The sequence below is a fragment of the Patella vulgata genome, chromosome 4 (genome assembly GCF_932274485.2).
Source record: "Patella vulgata chromosome 4, xgPatVulg1.2, whole genome shotgun sequence".
Classification (NCBI taxonomy): Eukaryota; Metazoa; Mollusca; class Gastropoda; family Patellidae; genus Patella; species Patella vulgata.
Window position 1 is genome coordinate 81,245,876 of NC_065882.2, and position 19,860 is coordinate 81,265,735.

The window sequence follows — 19,860 nt, forward strand, 5'->3', positions numbered from 1 at the left end:
ACCAGATAGTGTGAACAATTCTGACCATTTATTGTGATAGTCGATTAACCACAAATAATAGATAAACTTTTATAGGCACATATTTTTATCTCGCATCATGGTCAAGATAGAATTTGTCCACCCTGTCCAGTGTGACAAACACTAGCGGAGTACGAAGCTCGAATCGTTGTCGACCTGTATTGACTTTTTTGTGTGTCTTAACGTCCTACTTTTCTGTTCCTTTCGACCTAAATAAGACAGACATACGCCACGCAGTGTACTATGAGACCAAGTTTTGCCTGGACAGCGGTGCTGCGACTTAATATTATTTCAAATTCCAATCAGTCGTTCTTTTACGTTAACGCCAACGTTTATATGGGTCTATGTTCGTCCCACCCGAACAACTAGGCACTGTGTCCGACCAGCTGTCCTGCACCACTGGTACGGGGAAACCACATCGGAAAATACCGAGGAACTTTGTAGGCCGACACCGGGATCTATTCCGTGATCTCCTGGTTAGCGAGCCATGATCTTACTCACTGAGTCAGCGCGGCTCTTAAGTCATGAGCTACAATACTATAATGGATTTGGTGTGGTCGTTTTTCAGTCCAGCGAAGTCTGGGAGATAAGGCTGGTGGTTAGAGAGGTCATATCGACAATTCGTCGATCTGGAATCTTTCTATAACCTGTTTTAGGGTTACCCACCCCTATCCAAACCGCCTAGATTCTTCTGGATAAGTTTTATTTTGTTGGTAAAAGATTCAGTCTACTAAAGCATTCATACGTTGTCTTAAACCTTATAAAGTCACGCTGAAATCTCTATTCTAATAATGAGCCTGCACACAGACATATTTAGCAGTGATAGGGGGAGGCGGCTAGGTACCCGGTGAAATCCCACGAGGCTAGATATACATGCGCCTGCGCACAGGTATATTTAGGACTGATTGTCGGATACGGCTAGGTACCCGCTGAAATCTCTCGAGGCTAGACATGCGCCTGCGCACAGGTATATTTAGGAATGATTGGGGGAGGCGGCTAGGTACCGGGTAAAATCTCACGAGGCTAGACATGCGCCTGTGCACAGGTATATTTAGGAGTGGTTTGGGGACGAAGCTGAAGTCCTTACCACCTAAAATTGCTTGTAAATTGTTCAGCATCACCATATGGATCATGAATTACCACTGCCAGACAGATTGTGCGCATTGCTATGGAGTTTATGTGGTTGGGTTATCCCAACAGAAACGACAGCCGAGCACCCTCCCTAAAATTTTAATGAAACCATACCATTTCCAACAGATTAGGGTACTTATATATATTTCAAGTTTTTGAGGGCAGCCTGCTTTCCGAATAACTCATACTTATTGCAAATATTTTTTGAGATTGTGTGTTTTTCAATTAGGGCCGAGGCCTCTAATTTGCATATTCTACATTATGCAATATAACTGTGCTGTTCTCCTGGTGTTCTTCGGCACCCTTGACCCTGAAATTATGGGCGTAGGTATTGGTTTCATAGAGCTAAGAGTTTCAGATTTAGGGGAAAAAATAATTTTGTCACTGATGGCGGCTGTTAATTTGCATATTTTCTCCATATGGTAATAAAGTGATTATATTCCAAATGTGGTTATGTGCTTACCTGGCTCATTTGATAGCCTAGTAATAGCATTAAGTCAATTTCTGAAACATGAAATTATGCTAACTAGCATATTACGCAATTTGACCCCTTTTCATCAAAAAGCATTTTGGAACATTTTTAGTGTGATGTTAGGGTGCCTTACAGAAATGTATAACACCAAAAGAAATTATGTTGCAATTTGTTTTGGGTTGGGTCCTTTTACAGCTAGATTGACTGGACAATTACTGTATATTCCTAAACAAGACAGTTTACCCATTGATAGACATAACGAAATCAAACTGTCAAGGGATCTATCTTTTACTTTTACGTGCAGGACCTCGGGTTTTTGTCCCATCCGAACGACTAGACATCTGTTCTTGTACATAGATACGAGCTTTGGTAAGTTATATAATGTACAGTAATACAGTGATTGGTATATAAATGTGTGTGTATTACGTGTAATGACTTTCTCAACAACAACCAGCGGCTGACAGGTAGGATACGCCCACATTTTCGTGAGATGGATGGAGAACAATCTAAAAAAGAAAGTGATTTTTCCTACAATCAAGATCCATAATTCATGAAGTTACAATTCGATATACTCAAATATCGAAAGGAACTAAGACCTTTGGGTTATAAACATGCATTTCAAGTTTCATCAAAATCGGATTAAAATTGTGACCTCTACAGGGTCCACAACCTTGATATACCATATTTTTACTTTATTCACGTAAAAGCGGCGGCCATTTTGTCCGGCAGTTTTGGTTTGATTTTCAGGAAATTCGAACTCAACCTTTATTACGGTGTAACGGTGAAACAATCAAACGTTTTTTTAAATTGGATAATAATTGTGACATCCAGAGGAACCACAATCTCAACCAGTGGCTGCCAGGCAGGATACGCCCTCATTTTGCAAGAGATGGATAGAGAACAAGCTAAAAACAAACAAGATTTTTTGTACAATCAGGGGCAATAATCTAGAAAGTTATGGTCTGAAATGCGCAAATATCAAAAAGGAATGAGATCTTTGGGATATAAGATATGATTTAAGTTTCATCAGAATCGGACAAACATTGTGACCTCTAGAGGGTTGACAACATTTGCATTGCATACTTTTACACAATTTGCGTACAAAGAGCGGCCATTTTGTTGGGCAGTTTCATTTCGATTTTCCCGAAATTCGAATTCATCCTTCATTATGGTGGAATGGTGAAATATTTAAACGGTTTTTAAAATCGGAAAAAAATTGTGACCTCAAGAGAATCCGCAAGCTAAAAATGCCATTTTTCGAACAAAAGGATCAGATAAAAATTGTGACCTCTACAAGAACCACAGGCTAAAGACGCGATTTTTCGTACAATTAAGGGCCATAATTCAGAAAGTTACTATCCGATATGCCGAATATCGAAAGGAACCAAGATTTTTGGGTTGTTAACTTACATTTCAGGTTTCATCTAAATCAAAAGAAAATAGTGACCTCTAGAGGGTCCACACCATTGATATACCATATTTTTCACACTATTTGAGTACGAGGGGTGGCCATTTTGTCTGTCAGTTTTGGTCCGATATTTACGAAATTCAAACTCAACTATCCTTAGGGTGTAATGGTGATATATTCGAACGTTTTTTTAAATCGGATAAAAGTTATGACCTCTATAGGGTTGACAAGCTAAAAACGTGATTTTTCGTACAATCAGCGGTCATAATTCAGGAAATTACAGTCAGATATGCGCGAATATCGAAAGGAAACAAGATCTTTGGGTTATAAACTTACATTTCAAGTTTCAACAAAATCGGATAAATATTGTGACCTCTATAGGGTCCACAACCTTGATATACTATATTTTTTACGCTATTTGAGAACGAGGGGCGGCCATTTTGTCTGTCAGTTTGGGCCGATTTTCACGAAATTCGAAATCAGCCGTCCCTAGTGTGTAACGGTGAAATAATAATACGGTTTTTCAAATCGGATAAAAATTATGACCTCTATAGGGTCCACAAGCTAAAACCGCGATTTTTCATACAATCAGGGGCCATAATTCAGGATGTTATGGTCCGATATGCACAAATATCGAAAGGAACCGAGATCCTGGGATTATAAACTCACATTTCAAGTTTCAATAAAATCGGATAAAAATTGTGAATTCTATAGGGTCCACAACCTTGATATACCATATTTTTACACTATTTGAGAACGAAGGGCGGCCATTTTGTCTGTCAGTTTTGGGCCGATTTTCACGAAATTCGAATTCAACTATCCTTAGGGTGTAATGGTGATATATTCGAACGTTTTTTTTTTAAATCGGATAAAAATTATGACCTCTATAGGGTCCACAAGCTAAAAACGCGATTTTTCGTACAATCAGGGGTCATAATTCAAGAAGTTATTGTCCGATATGCGCGAATATCGAAAGGAACCGAGATCTGTGAGTTATAAACATACATTTCAAGTTTAACCCAAATCGGATAAAAATTGTGACCTCTATAGTGTTTACAAGCTAAAAACGTGATTTTTCGTACAATCAAGGGCAATAATCCATGAAGTTACAGTCCGATACATGCCAATATCGAAAGGAACCGAGATCATGGGGTGATAAACCTATATTTCAAGTTTCATTGAAATCGGATAAAAATTGTGACCTGTAGAGTGTTCACAAACAATTGTGGACGGACGGACGGACAGGGGCGACGTCCACATAAAAATGTGGGCGTATAAAAATAAATCAGGCTTCTGTTAAAGTTTTGTATTTTAATTCCTTTAATAACATACATGTGTTTCAAGTTAAAATAAAATAAAAGATGTTTCTTCGATATATCTGTGATTTGATCTTGGTTTTGAATTACTAATGAGGAAATAAATTATCCTAACATCTTAAACATCTGTATTTGGGGAAATAAACTACCCTAACATCTTGGTTAACCCCTGTATTATGTCTGAGCATAATTCCATGAATTAACAGAATATATTGAGCAATGTCGACTGGATAATTTATATGACTTTTGAAATGATACCCCCCTCCCCTCCCACATGCACACACAAAAGAACTTAAATAATTTAAGAAAACGATACATTGTCTCAAGGACCTGGCAAACCCCCTTCTGCAAAAGTTCCTGAATCCGCACCTGGCGATAATGCAAAATATATAGATATATATATATATTATCAGAAATTCTTACTCAGTACATGTTCAGGAGTAAAATTACTTTGTTATTATAAATTTAGAATCAGTACTTTTCTGGAATGCGTGCAAGTTAGTAGCGATCCGAAACGAGCCAGCATTATGCAATTCCCACACTTTTCTGGGGCCAATTCGCATTGCGAAAAGTTTGTAATGTTATCCTAATTTTGTGATTTATGTTGCCTCAATCTTAATAATTTTGTTTTCTTAGGGCTGAATAATGTTGTACAAAATGAAAGTGAATCAGTTGACAACTGTTATAACTCTATCATCTGTAATATTATATTATAGTGTTGGTAAGTAGTAATCATTAACATATTATACTATTTATATGGTTTAGGTATTTAGTAATAACATAATTATAGTATTTATGTAGTGTATATAAGTAGTAATCATTAATATATTTATAGTATTTATATAGAATTATAATAAAACACTAGTCACTCTATTGATTGGTTGCTATTACACAACACGATAGTCCCAACTCAAAGATAAGAAGGGGGTTGGATTGCCGAATGGTTAGCGCGTGCGCGTTGTGTCATAGGTTAGGCATTGAGTCAACTGATGTGGTTTCGATTCCCCGGTTGTACGTGACAAGGAATAGGGTCGCATGGCCAACCTCGTAAGCGAATTATTGAATCATGTGTTAGTCCCGAAATAACCCAGTTTGTGTCGAGTGGACGTTAGACCCCCCACCCCCCGACTGAATGTAAATCAGTTTTTCTTCATTCATACTACATTATAAATATATGTGTGTCTATTTCTAGTTGCCAAATAATAGCGATTTAACACCTTTGTTAATATCCACGCAGTACCATTTCAAATAATCTGCTTTGACCTTGATCATAGCTTGAGTCCTCGATCCAATCCAAGATCAGTTTACTAAGAGAGAGAGAGAGAGAGAGAGAGAGAGAAATGGGGTTTAACGTCCACTCGACACAAACTAGGTCATTTCGGAACTAACATATGGTTTAATTTTATTTCAATAATTCGCTTGCGCGTAGGGGTATTTAGCAGTGGGAGGAAACCAGAGGATCCGAGGAAAACCCACAAGATTGGACAGGCGACCCTACTCCTTGTCACGAGTCTTACTAAGACTGTTAAGCCTCTTTGTTTACGTTCACATCAATATGGCCACAGATCACCAGTGATTTCCCCCATTGAATTTAATGTTAATTGTCGTCTTTTAAACAAGCTCTAACTTTTTTCCAAATTTTCGTTGTTGAAAGCTTTCTACCACAGATGAGGTTCATCATGAAACACTTAAGATACAAAAACTGGAAGTAGAGACCACAAAACATGCAATTTTCCGCCCTAAATTTCAACCAACCTAACTAACCTCTTAATTCTTGTATCCTTCCGCCTCAGCATTCTACATAAAAACGTCAACAAAGGGGGAGGGGGAGGTACATATGGCGGTTTGTTGCAACACGATGCTTCCCTTCGCCTACTTCCTTTACAATTAACGATTTATGGGATTGGTCGATAAAAATAGCACAATCGTCTAGGGCAGATAACTTGAATACCTGTCCCCCCTCCCCCTCCATTGATTACCCAAAAGGATGGTGGAGTAGAATGGAATGCGACAACTGAGGATACTGGGATAACTCAATACAAACTGCTGGTTAGCTGAAACAATGGTTGGTCTTAAGGACAAGCACCCTTACTCGGTGTCAAGCACCGCCCTGGGATCGAAACCATAGTACCGGCCATCTTTGAAAGACCTGATGACCCAATGTTCAAGCTGCCATTTTAAAATCTACACTATTATTCTATTGCATATGTACAATCACAATCTATTTATGACAAGTATAATATTTGTATTTTAAATAACAACGTTATGCACCCCTCTATCTTCCTATCTTCTAGCAATAGATATGTGCAGAGATACAGACAACGTCGACTGTCAATCATGTGGTAATACTGACTATCCTAGAGATGAGTTTTATAGACAGAACTGTATGAGGTCATGTGATGTTTGTACAGGTATTACTTAATTTATTGTATTGAATAATTTAACAATATATAGCTCAGTGAGGACTGCATTTGAAATAACTGACTGTAGACTCGTTATTTACAGCCGTTAAAATATGTTTTTTAAACCATGCATTTGCTAAAAATATCAGAAATACATCCGTCTTTGCGTACATGGTTCAGAAATAAACACAGAGGATCTACCATATTACTCAATATTTTTCTGTAAACATTATGATCTACATTTTGTATTTACAACACTGAGTATATTGTTTTAGAATTGAATATTATCTATATGTTGTATTTAAAACTTGTAATTACAGGTCGTATTTACGTGATCTTATTTAGGCCTTGTAGGGGTTGTATTTACATATTGTATTTACATATTGTATTTACATGATATTATTTAGGGTTTACATGTTGTATTGAATGTTATAATGTAATTTATAGGTACAAACATAGCTCTTGGCAAACCAACAGCCCAGAGTACAACATATTTTGATTCCAGATCATCTTCAAGTAAAGCTGTAGATGGTAGTACTGGTAATAACTGGTCGAGTGGTCAATGTACACATACAAACGAAAACACTGTTGGTGGCTGGTGGTGTGTTGATCTACAACAGATTTATAAGATTGACACCATCAAACTATTCAACAGAGACAAATGTGAGTTAAGATAGATCTGCAACTGGTTTTAGTCTTTGATAGCCAGTTTTATATAGTTGCTTCTGTGCATGGTCCACAACTGGATGGATTGTAGTGAAATTAGGAACAACCTAGACTCTTTATTACTTAATGTTTACAGCCTGGCTACTAAAAATTTAAACTGATTACGGTTTTGTATATAACATGGCGACTTTGGTCTGGCTGTGCCATATATTTTCATTTATAAAAGTTTTAGTCAATGATATCAACTTTACAGTGTATCAATTCAACATTGCTTTATTTTTTTTTCATTTCAAAAGAAATAATTACATGTGCATACGTTACAGTTAGAAATAAAATGAAGGCGATATAAATTATAGTCTATTATGCTGGTTTATATTTCGGTCCAGGGTACACTTCGTTTAAAACTCAAAATATCAATTCCTAAATATCCAGTGTTGTGTATGGAGTATGCTTACTCTTCACCCCTAGAACACCTGGTATCACCTCTGTTTCATATTTGGAAGCTTGTATAGCCAACAAAATAAATTGTGTCCTCCATCATACTTCCGCAACCCGTGTGATACTATGCAGGATAGTCCCTGTAAGATTCCGCCCTGCCTTCGTCTTAGAATGAGTCACTAACAGTTCCCACCGTCGGCTAGATCTGAAAATGGGTTACTGGCCTTATAAAATTACACCCTATTACCTTATTGGGCAGTCGCCAGGTTAAAGATGCCGGACGTATTGGTAAATTACAGATTAGCACAATGCTATAAATTGACTTGGCCGATTGCCTCGACAAGGACTAGTTCAAACGTATAATGTTATTAAATTCAAATAGAATAACAAAGATTTAAGATAAAAGACAAGATCTGGTGATCTGTGTAATGTATCGGGGTTGTTTTGTTTATACCATCCAGTGTTAAATATCATCCATAATGTTTCATGAATTTCAAGGCCAGTAACTTATCGTATAATATTATATTTTCTAGATGAAGACAGATTACAAGGATTTGAGATTAAGATAAGTTCTAGTGGTACATGTAATCAAACAGGACTTTCATCAGCTACATCATGTTATAAAGATACACCACCAACAATACAAGATATATATACAATAGATAGATGTAATCAACCTACATCAACTAGTATATCTGCTAAAACAGTATATGTCACTATTGCTTCAAGTCAACCACTTACTTTATGTGAAGTTCAGATATTTTCTGGTAAGAAATACTAACGTAAGAAAACAAATACTTCGTATATACATTATGATGTCGTGTATAGACACAGTGTATTCGTTTGTTAATGTCCTCTATATTATGGTGTCGTGTATAGACACAGTGTATTCGTTTGTTAATGTCCTCTATTTTATGGTGTCGTGTATAGACACAGTGTATTCGTTTGTTAATGTCCTCTATATTATGGTGTCGTGTATAGACACAGTGTATTCGTGTGTTAATGTCCTCTATATCATGGTGTCGTGTATAGACACAGTGTATTCGTTTGTTAATGTCCTCTATATTATTATGTCGTGTATAGACACCGTGTATTCGTTTGTTAATGTCTTCTATATTAAATAACTATTTCTAGTCTGGGCTAAATAAAATAAAGATCATGTCCTCTCAAAGGGGAATAATTCATAGAAACAATTAACCTGCACTTTCATCCTCATTTTATATTTTATTTCAACAATTTCCATTATAGTTATCACCCTTGTTTCATTTTCTACTGGATGAGGTATTAGCCAATGAAACGGTCTTTAGGCGTGTTTTAGGCGTGTTTGTTTTGCCATCAATGCTGATTGGTTAATCAAATGTCTGATGTCATAGGGTTAAAAGCCGCTCGTAGGACCTCTTACACGACCTATCGCTACAACCGGTCAGATCTTCATTTAGTGCAGGCCATCGAAAGTATAAATAAAACGAAACGAAATATAGATCTCTATTTTAATCAGATTGCTTGAGAACGCTCTAATGACGACAGTTATATCACCATACCATTATTAAATTTATATTCACTATCTAATTATAAATTATAAATTAGCAAAACGAAGAGGCCTTTCGAATTTCAACAATTCCGTTAATTACGTCTAGAATTATGCCTCTCGCTTGCTTCACCTTGTAGAACCTTGTGAACGCTCGAACGAAAAGGTTGTCTTTGAAACTGTATCAGTGAATTGTAAATGCTTCCATTGCTTACAAATACCTTTGTTTTTGACTGTCCAGACGATGTTGTGAGAGTAGGCGCCGTTGCCTAGAAACCTATCTTTATAGATCTTGGAAAGGTTTTTATTTTAGACGTCATTACAATCAGGGAGAGCATAATGAAAATACTGCTTGGCTTGTTGGGCTCGCTGATATTTCCTACTTGTTTCTACCTTTTTAAATATGTTTACTTAGATACACCCACGCATATATTGTATCTTTTTAAACAGATACACTCACCAATGTTGCTCTTCGTCAACAATTAGTACAGCAGAGTTCTACAAGATATGGTGCTGTTGCTTCTAGAGCTGTAGATGGTAATACTAATAGTGATTGGTCTAATGGATCATGTACTCATACAATAGAAGGATATTCTGGTTGGTGGTGTGTTGATTTACAACAGTTGTATTATTTCAACCAAATTAAAATATATAACAGACAGAACACGTCGTGTAAGTAGATCATTAAACTTATAACTAATATTTTTTATTTGGAAAATAAAACAAAAAAACCCATTGAAATGATATGCAAAATGAGATAAATATAAGTACAATTCGGGAATAAAAATTAAAGTATTTGAGTTTGTTTTCACAAGAATAAGAACAACATTGAATATGTTTTTTAAACGGAGGAGATCTATTCATATTTCGTTCAATTAAATAACCACCTTGAGTCTGTTTATTCCTGTGGGTCAGTGCCTCAGAAACGTTCTTGGTTTCTGTCTGTTTATGTTTAAAACTTGCTTACATTGTTAAGCTTGTAATACTGTCAATTGTAAAGTTATTACCATTTTCAACATGAGAGCCATGGTGGCTCATTTGGTATGATGTTGGCTTCGGGTTCGATTCCTCTGACGGATCACTTGACAGTCGGAATTCGATATAAGAGTAGGCTATAGCGTCGTTGTTGTGGCAAAATTGCGTTTGCAGTACACTGTTCGGGGACTGCATGTCTTCTACCAGTCGGAGCAAAACAATAGGACGTTAAACCCATTTCAAGTCATTTTCAACACACATGAAAGTGTCAGCAAATATGTATTGAATAGAAGACTATATCATCAATACATGAACGTAGCAGACATCTGAGATTATTTTTAAAAAATTACATACTGTAACTCCAGGCGGGAATAAAGACAGTCAGCAAAATCTTTTGACTATTTCCAAAACGTTTGGTGGATACTTACGCTTGACAGTTGAAATATTTACTTTAGTGCATAAAACCAGTTTATGTGAGGTGAAAGAGTCTTGAAAACTTGAATACGTTTTATGTGCAACTATAATATAAAGTGTGGAATAGCCTAGATAACCGTGTCTTCATACTTGATGATCGTAGCAAGTATCAATTCAAAGACAATTGTCAGGGATATTCAAGTTCTACGTGTAGATTTGGAAGATGTTGGCGAATTTAATACAATTCTCTGGATTTCATTTTGTAATCCCCGCTGCTATACCAATTGAAAAATAATTTCTCATTTGTTATTCCATTTGTATATATATAATTTATAATAATTATCTTTAATATATAGTTTTAATGGGTCGATCAGTGACTCCCAGAGATTGTTCTTTGCATGACCCCTTTCTAGGGGTCGCCTTTTCAACTAGCCGGAATGCAACCTTTGATGCTCCAGTGGTGGTATGGATCGGCTGTTCTTGATTTCTTATTTGGATTATTTTCAGTTTGGGGGAGATTACAAGGATTTGAGATAAAGACAAGTTCTAGTGGTCAGTGTAGTGAAGAAGGACTTCAATCAGCTACATCATGTTATAAAGATACAACATCAACACAGTCTGTTTATACTGTAACTGGATGTAATCAACCTTCATCTACATCATTTTCTGGTAGAACTGCCTATGTGAAAAGCTTTAACAACGCCCTAGTAATGTGTGAAGTTGAAATATTTGCAGGTACGTGACGTAATTATATGCTACATTACGATTGCTGACGCTAGTTTCCAATTCTTTAAACGAGAAATCAACTCATTTGGACGGTTTACTAGTTTTATCAGGAACAATTTAAAGATGCAGTATGCAAGATGAAGATAAAGAGCTGGCAGTTCACGTTGTTTAAAAATAGATAACGAAAAAGAAATATATTGAACATTTAAAGTTACAATTTCATATTTTCTAAGAAAGTCAAAACATAACTATTTCTATGTTATCAACTCACTATTATACGATCATAGGTTATCTTTCTCACACTTAAAAATCTTCACGCCGGAAATAATAACACAATTACCTCCCAATTACCTCCCTTGTTTTCCTATTCCACACCATAGGATAGCTATCTCCAAACGTTTGAATTTGAAGTTGAAAATAACTGGCAATAGTGAATTATAGGATTAATAGGATTATTCTTTAACAAGGTATGACTGTTTATAGATACCATCTATTTTAGGGCTTTATTTTAATACATTTTAAAAATATAACTTAAAAATATGAAATTGTAACTTTATTCTTATCGATGTTGTGACGCTTTGAAGGATAGCGTAGTTTCAGTATTCATTGCTACCGCTATTACGATAATAAACAAATGGCGATCGTGTTTCAATCAGTTAAAACTCGACAACAATCCGATGGACTAAGCCAAATGAATGACCTGCACTAGGCTGATTTAGCTCTTATATAATACATTAAACGTAATCGTAAACAGTTCATTTTGACCCAATTTAGTTGTATCGAGAGTTCTATAAGAACAAATTGGACAAGCGAGGCTAAGTAATAGTTGACAAGTACCATTGCTACGCTATATCTTCACACAGTAATACATTCGCTCATATTAAAGTAATTTAAATGACATTTTCAATATATTCATTTGTCGCTATCTATTTTGACACGTAAAAATAGAATATTATATATATATTTAGTAAAATATAATGAATTCTACTGCATCAAATACAGCACAATAACATTATATTATGTATATTTAATTAAATTTAATACGATATACCACAGAACATATTTCATCTATATTACAGATCTAGCACAATGTAATACTGGATACTACAGTACATCACGTTCTACATGTCAACCATGTAATACATGTTCTAATAACAGATGTGATCCTACTACTGGTGTTTGTACTGGAGGATGTAAAACAGGTTTTTATGGTACAAAATGTCAACAGAGCTGTAATACGTGCCACGATGACAGATGTGATTCTACTGAAGGCGTTTGTACTGGAGGATGTAAAACAGGTTTTTATGGTACCAAATGTCAACAGAGCTGTAATACGTGCCATGATGACAGCTGTGATTCTACTACCGGCGTTTGTACTGGAGGATGTAAAACAGGTTTTTATGGTACAAAATGTCAACAGAACTGTAATACGTGCCACGATGACAGCTGTGATTCTACTACTGGTGTTTGTTCTGGAGGATGTAAAACAGGTTTTTATGGTACAAAATGTCAACAGAACTGTAATACGTGCCACGATGACAGCTGTGATTCTACTACTGGTGTTTGTTCTGGAGATTGTAAAACTGGTTTTTATGGTACCAAATGTCAACAGAGCTGTAATACATGCCATGATGACAGCTGTGATTCTACTGCCGGTGTTTGTACTGGAGATTGTAAAACTGGTTTTTATGGTACCAAATGTCAACAGAACTGTAGTGATGGCTGTTTAAATAATCAATGTTCAAAATCTGATGGTAGATGTAATGACTGTAAACCTGATACAGTTGGTCCATACTGTAACCTAACCTGTGGTACAGAATGTCAACCAAGAACAGACCAGACCAGTGTCACTTGTGATAGAAATGGTCGATGTACTGAATGTACTGTTGGAAGATATGGTGATAGATGTGATACGAACTGTAATACTGGTTGTACTGTTTGTGATAGAGATGATGCCAACTCCTGTACTGAATGTAAAGATGGAAGATGGGGATCATCATGTAATAAACTATGTAATACTAACTGTAAACCAGTAGTTTGTACAACTGTTGGTAAGTGTGATCAGATGACAGGGGATTGTATAAATGGATGTGTACCTGGTAAAATAGGATCCAACTGTACAACAGGTAAGTTTATTTTTAATCTACTTTTATTTGAAAATAATTGAGTTCAATTTGTTTAAACATAAATAATATGACAATATTCCTCGAACTCATTAAATATACCATCATTAACTCTTTCACATAGTTCGTACATATATTTTAAAGTCAATCTCCACAATATACAGAATATCCATTCATTCGGCCAACCAATGTTTCTGATAATGAATCTAATAAAGATTGCATCCCTGAACTGGGCTAATTAAGACGAGCAAACGCCATGGGGGACATTTTGCCCGTGCAGCGGCGCTACGGCCTACTCTTATATCTTATGTATTCCAACTGCCAAGGGATCTTTTACGTCCCATCCGAACGACAAGACATCTGTCCTTGTCAGGCCCTCCGTCCTGCATTACTGACAACGGGAAACGAAAATCTGGATGAACTTTCTCGTTCAATGCAGGGATCGAACACCCGACCTCCATGCTAGCGACCCAGCGTCTTACCAACTTAGCCACCGTAATCCCCACTCTTTCAGTGACATCTTCCCCTTATACTCTTTTGTTGGCGTTGTCCAGCACTTCTTGGCCAAAATTAATCTAAAACTGCCTACTTAATTTATTTTGTGTATAAAATGAACGAATAATTGTATAGAGCGAAAATGAAAAATGTCGACATTTTGTAAATATCAATTGGCAAACCATCCTTCATGAAAATCGAATGGATCAAAAGTAGACTTCAGTGCTTGACACTAATAACAGATGATACCAGACATATTAGGAATGTTTGTCTTGTATTAACAGATTGTGAAGCAGGTCGTTATGGTGACAATTGAGAAAGTAAATGTTGTAATTGTGAATTTTTACTTGTATTAACAGACTGTGAAGCAGGTCGTTATGGTGACAACTGTACCAGTAAATGTGGTAACTGTGCTGATGAAACACCATGTGATGCAATTACTGGTAGTTGTGGACTTGGCTGTGCTGATGGCTTTCAAGGTCCAGCCTGTAAGGGTAAGCTACATTTACACAATTTTAAAGAAAATATTATGGTCTCGGTATATGATTATAACACAGTCAGTCGGAACACATATAGACTGGACTTGTACTGTCATTCGTTGGATACTAAGATATCTGTTTAATAACGAAATATTAATATATTTCTATAATCTAGATGTTTAACGCGCGCGCAAAATTGAACCATATATATATATATTAAGCCCGAAATGACCTATTTTGTGACTAGTGGACGTTACACCCCATTTAACTCTCCGTCCTTCCATTTTCTTTGATCCGAAAAAAAAAGGTATCACCATTAATATATATTGCAAATATCATTATTATATTTAACAGAGCCTCTACCTGCTTTGTCAAGTATAACATTAAGTCCTGTTGTAATTGGTGTAATCGGTGTTCTGGTCGGTGTTCTGTGTGGTATACTAGGATCGGTAGCTGTCTTCCTGTCATATCATTTCTATAAGAAAAGGTAACATTTTATTAAATACAAGTTATTTTAAAATATAGATCTCTATTTTAATCAGATTGTAATTACTAGTTGTTAATAGTCCTACAACGGCTCTAAATCTGAATCTATCCTTTAGTAGTTGATCAAAACAATTAGCTAGCCCATGCTTTTATGCTAGTTTCATCGACCTCCACAGAACCGTTTGTGTCATGAAATGAAATGAAATGAAATGGGGTTTAACGTCCTACTGCGTTTGTGTCATGCTCGGTCGTACATATCAAAGCAGTTTGAGCGGCAAATAATTGTGAAAGACGCCCGCTGATCTCTTGCATTGTATCAATGGCGGAATGAAAGCATCATGTGGTAGGCTGGTCATCTAGACATTAACCTTTTGTATCCTATGCTTAAATTTTAAAAGCTTTATACAGCTTTGTGTTGTGCAATCTTTGAAGGTTATTGTTAGATATCAGTTGTCTTATATTTGATTCCCTATATTTCAGGCGTCAATCGAATAACAGTAATACAGATTTAAACCCGACTACTTCTACAACAGATGATACATTAACCACCAGATATCAGAATATTCCAACTAATACACGTAATTTAGAATATGGAAACCCAACTAGTTCTACAACCGATGATACATTAACCACTGTAAATCAGAATATTCCAACTAATACACGTAATGTAGACTTTGTAAACCTATCGTTTAATACAGAAGACAATACAAGAAATATGTATGATACATTAGAGCTCACACCAGATAACACACAGCAAATATACACAACTTTAGGTTCTTACAAACCCAATTAGTATACTGTATATTTTATATAAAAGATACTTAAATCAAAAACATGATATATGGAGAAACATTTTATTTATGTTTCATTCGTTCAAAATTCTTTTAATTCACATTTACATCTCTAAACCGTTTACTCTAGTAGACAAGGCTGTCAGATAAGAAATTAGAATATCAGTTGTAAAGTCACTCGATCTCTACAATTTGAGTGCCATGATGCATTAAACATACTTTCCCCAGAAAAGTATTTATCGGGTGGTTATTTCCAATAAAAGTATAGCCAGTTTGGTAAATATGGAAAGTAAAAATATCCAATCTTACTAGAAAAATACTGGATTCCCTTAAAAACACCCATGGAGCGCAAACAGGACAAAAATGTAAGGGTTTCTCTAATCGGCAGCTCGACGATTAGGAATGTCTGCTCGCGTCACGTCAGAGGTAGCACGCGACGATAGAGCTTGGTGTATATATGTTGATAAACTTGATGAAGACTTAAACGAACAACGCTTTCTGAGATAAAATCCACGGGAAAAGACGTGGGCAGTGGATAATACGAGAATTTAATTAGGCTTCGATATTTATGATTTATGGGTAGCGATTAAAGACAACATCGTCTTGTGTATGCAATGAATTCTCCCCAACTTCGCACCCGTTGCTAGGTAGTGTGTCAGCTAAATCACGTTACATGAACATGACTTTTTTTTATTAGATTTTTTATAGTGGGGGTATCCCCTCGCGAAAACAGTGTTTTGAGAAGGATGAAAAGCAAAATTGTTGATAGATTTATTAGTTTGAATATGTTTTGAGTCAAAAATACATCATCAAATAACCCAGTTTATACGCGGGAACGTATCTTTAAAGGACTATAATATTGGTGTCAGGCATTATCACATATGTGATAGAACTGGTTATACACTTTCCAAATACAATTTTAACACAGAGATCATTGCTACAGTAGATGCGTAACGAAGATTTGAAGAAACGGAAGTGACGCAAAATTTTATATTACTGATTGAGGTAACGAGCGATAATTTCTGGTCACTGATAAATTCTTCGAAGACAAAAATTTGTTATATAAGAATAATTAACTGTTAGTAGATAAGAGAAAACGTAGAAGTAGAAAACGAAAAAGCATAACCATGTATAGAATGAATAAAAACACGTGAATGTACGGGCGTTTTCTATTTTTCTCGTTTTCTCTTATCTTGTGTATAGGTTTCGCGTGATCAATTAAGTTGTTTTCTTATATTATATATAGTTATATTATATCTTGATTAAGTTGTTTTCCTATGTTATATATTGTTATATTATATCTGGATTAAGTTGTTTTCCTTCTATTATATATAGTTATTATATTTGGATTAAGTTGTTTTCTTATATTATATATAGTTATATTATAGTTGTATTATACCTGGATTAAGTTGTTACCTTATATTATATATATGGTACTTTATATTATATATAGTTATATTATATCTGGATTAAGTTGTTTTTGTTATATAATATATAGTTATATTATATCTGGATTATTTTGTTACAATATATTATATATATATATTATATATATATTATATATATTACCATATATGGTACTTTATATTATACATAGAATGTCTGGATTAAGTTGATACATCATGTATAATTATATTACATTTGGATTAAGTTGTTACCTTATGTTATATATAATCATATTTTATCTGGATTAAGAACTTTATAGTCATCTTAAAATTAAAATATATTCAGCCTTATAATATCTGTATTAAGAAGTTTATAGTCATTTTAAAATATATTTAGTGATATACTATCTGAGCCCTGTTTCTCGAAATCTTAACTAAAGATAATATTCAAATTTAAGTAGATACTTCAATTTTGATTAGCTAAGCACTAAAATCAATGCAATATTATCCAATCAAAATACTAAAATTTGGATTTTATCTTAGTTAAAATTTTATGAAACAGGCCCCAGGATTATAGTCATTTTAAGAGTAATATATGTTTAGCTTTATACTATCTGGATTTAAGATTGAAATATGTTTAGCTTTATAATATCTGTATTAAGAACTTTATAGTCATTTTAAAATATATTCAGTGATATAATATCTGGATTAAGAACTTTATGGTCATTTTAAGAGTAAAATATGTTTAAGTGATCTGGATAAAGAACTTGACCGTTTGTTTAGTATTTAGTACTATTACTATGTTACTATATGTCACTATAATATTATCTTCCAATATAAATCTGAATGACTTAATAGTATTTATTGCATTGTTACTATATTATTAAAGATGATAACGAGTTTATTTTTAAGCCGTGATATATTTATGGACATCTTAATCAAATCTATAATTGTCTTGTTTGCCTACTAACCGTGGCCGGGGGCTGGGGGGGGGGTGTAGCGGGCACGACGGTGCAATGCCCCCCCCCCCCTGAAAAAATGTTTTGTCTCCCCCCCTTAAACCTACTGTAGACTGTACCCCCCTATTGTATATTAATAATTTTTACTTATTTTATTGATCATATTAGCCAAGTAATATATGTCGGTTTCGTTTGTCGTTCAACAGATTTATCAGATGGTTCTCAGCGAAAATTTTATTTATTAACAAGACAGCGTGAATGATACTTTGCATAATAGGGAGCTTATTTTTACCAAGATTGTTGTACCGAGCAAGATACGTTTTCGAAATTTGTATCTGATTTTTGTACTTTTATGTTATAATTTTAAAGACAATAATTTAGATAGTATTTGTTAACATTATGCTTTATAACATTATTCATAATATTCAATAAACAATATTTACTGCTTCCAGTCTCCAGAAACACCCCAACAATTATTATTTAATTTTTCTTACAAGATCAACAACAAATTGCCCAGTATTGTGCACGTATTGTCTGTCTATTCGGTGTGGTTATTTTGATTAAATTGAAACTCCATAAAGCATACAATTGGACTCAGACTAGCAATTATTTGCCCATTGACTTCAATGTTAAATGGCTGTAACATCACAGGCTGTAGCTTTTTGCTCAACATTCCGTTGGTTCCAATCTTTATAGGCACAATGGGGACTACATTTGGCAATCTCCCCGTCAGAAATTTGTAGGGGGTTGACCATTTAGATTTTTTGCTACGGGGATTTGAAGTTTACTTGGGTGAAAATCTCACTTCCGACACAATGATTGCTCTGCAGAAAAACACTTTACACCTCCTATCCCTCCGCTGTAATATCATCAGTATTACCCAAAACTGCTATGAAATTGCAAATTTGATCCCTTTTCTCCAATTTTAGACCAAAAAGTCAACCCAAAAATGGAGGAAGAGGGGAGAAAAAAATTAAGGGAAAAATTGTCTATTTATAACTCGCACTACTAGTCTTAGTCCTATATACCTCACATGTTTCTGCAGTTTAAACAAATCTTTTGTTATCTAATAAAAAACATATATGCAATGCCCTGGCCAAAGATTATGAAAATCTATTCATTTTCAGATGAGCTCTGCGGCATTCTGCAAACACTATAATACATCAGAAAACTGTGGAATTTCAGACAGAAATTTAAAAGCACGTGAATTTTGAATTAAACAGAACATTATTATTTTTGAACATAAATGCATTCTGTGAAAAGTTGGGATAAATTCAATATAAATCAAACAAGAAAATACTTTAAAACAGTAATCATGATGCAATATTAGACTTTTTAACACTTTCATCGAAAACCACAGACTGTTTCTCTGTTAACGTAGTTTCAAGTGCCAAATTGTGGTCAAATCTAAGATGTTGAAACATGCGGTGCCTATCAATTTTAAAACATCTCCTATATAACTGTATTTCCATAGGATAAGTAAGTTGAAATAATCTGATTATGTAACACTACAACAGCTTTTTATCCCAACCCCCTAGTATGGAATCTGATAATTTAAAAGCACATAAATTTTGAATTCCACAGAACATAATTATTTTTGAACATAAATGCATTCTGTAAAAAGATGAGATGAATTCAATATAAATCA

The 19,860-nt window shown here is 34.9% G+C and overlaps 1 protein-coding gene across 1 annotated transcript in view; it reads left to right on the plus strand.

The window, feature by feature from the left end:
* LOC126817095 (multiple epidermal growth factor-like domains protein 10) overlaps positions 1-17,266 on the plus strand; it is a 37,817-nt gene extending 20,551 nt beyond the window's left edge. The window contains exons 2-11 of the mRNA XM_050543896.2: positions 4,982-5,066; positions 6,640-6,756; positions 7,195-7,410; positions 8,385-8,618; positions 9,830-10,051; positions 11,276-11,503; positions 12,574-13,620; positions 14,472-14,606; positions 14,946-15,078; positions 15,558-17,266. Coding sequence (XP_050399853.1) covers positions 4,991-5,066; positions 6,640-6,756; positions 7,195-7,410; positions 8,385-8,618; positions 9,830-10,051; positions 11,276-11,503; positions 12,574-13,620; positions 14,472-14,606; positions 14,946-15,078; positions 15,558-15,870 — 2,721 coding nt within the window. The 5' untranslated portion in view covers positions 4,982-4,990 and the 3' untranslated portion in view covers positions 15,871-17,266. The remainder of the gene's footprint in view (positions 1-4,981; positions 5,067-6,639; positions 6,757-7,194; positions 7,411-8,384; positions 8,619-9,829; positions 10,052-11,275; positions 11,504-12,573; positions 13,621-14,471; positions 14,607-14,945; positions 15,079-15,557) is intronic.
* Positions 17,267-19,860: the final 2,594 nt, after the last annotated feature.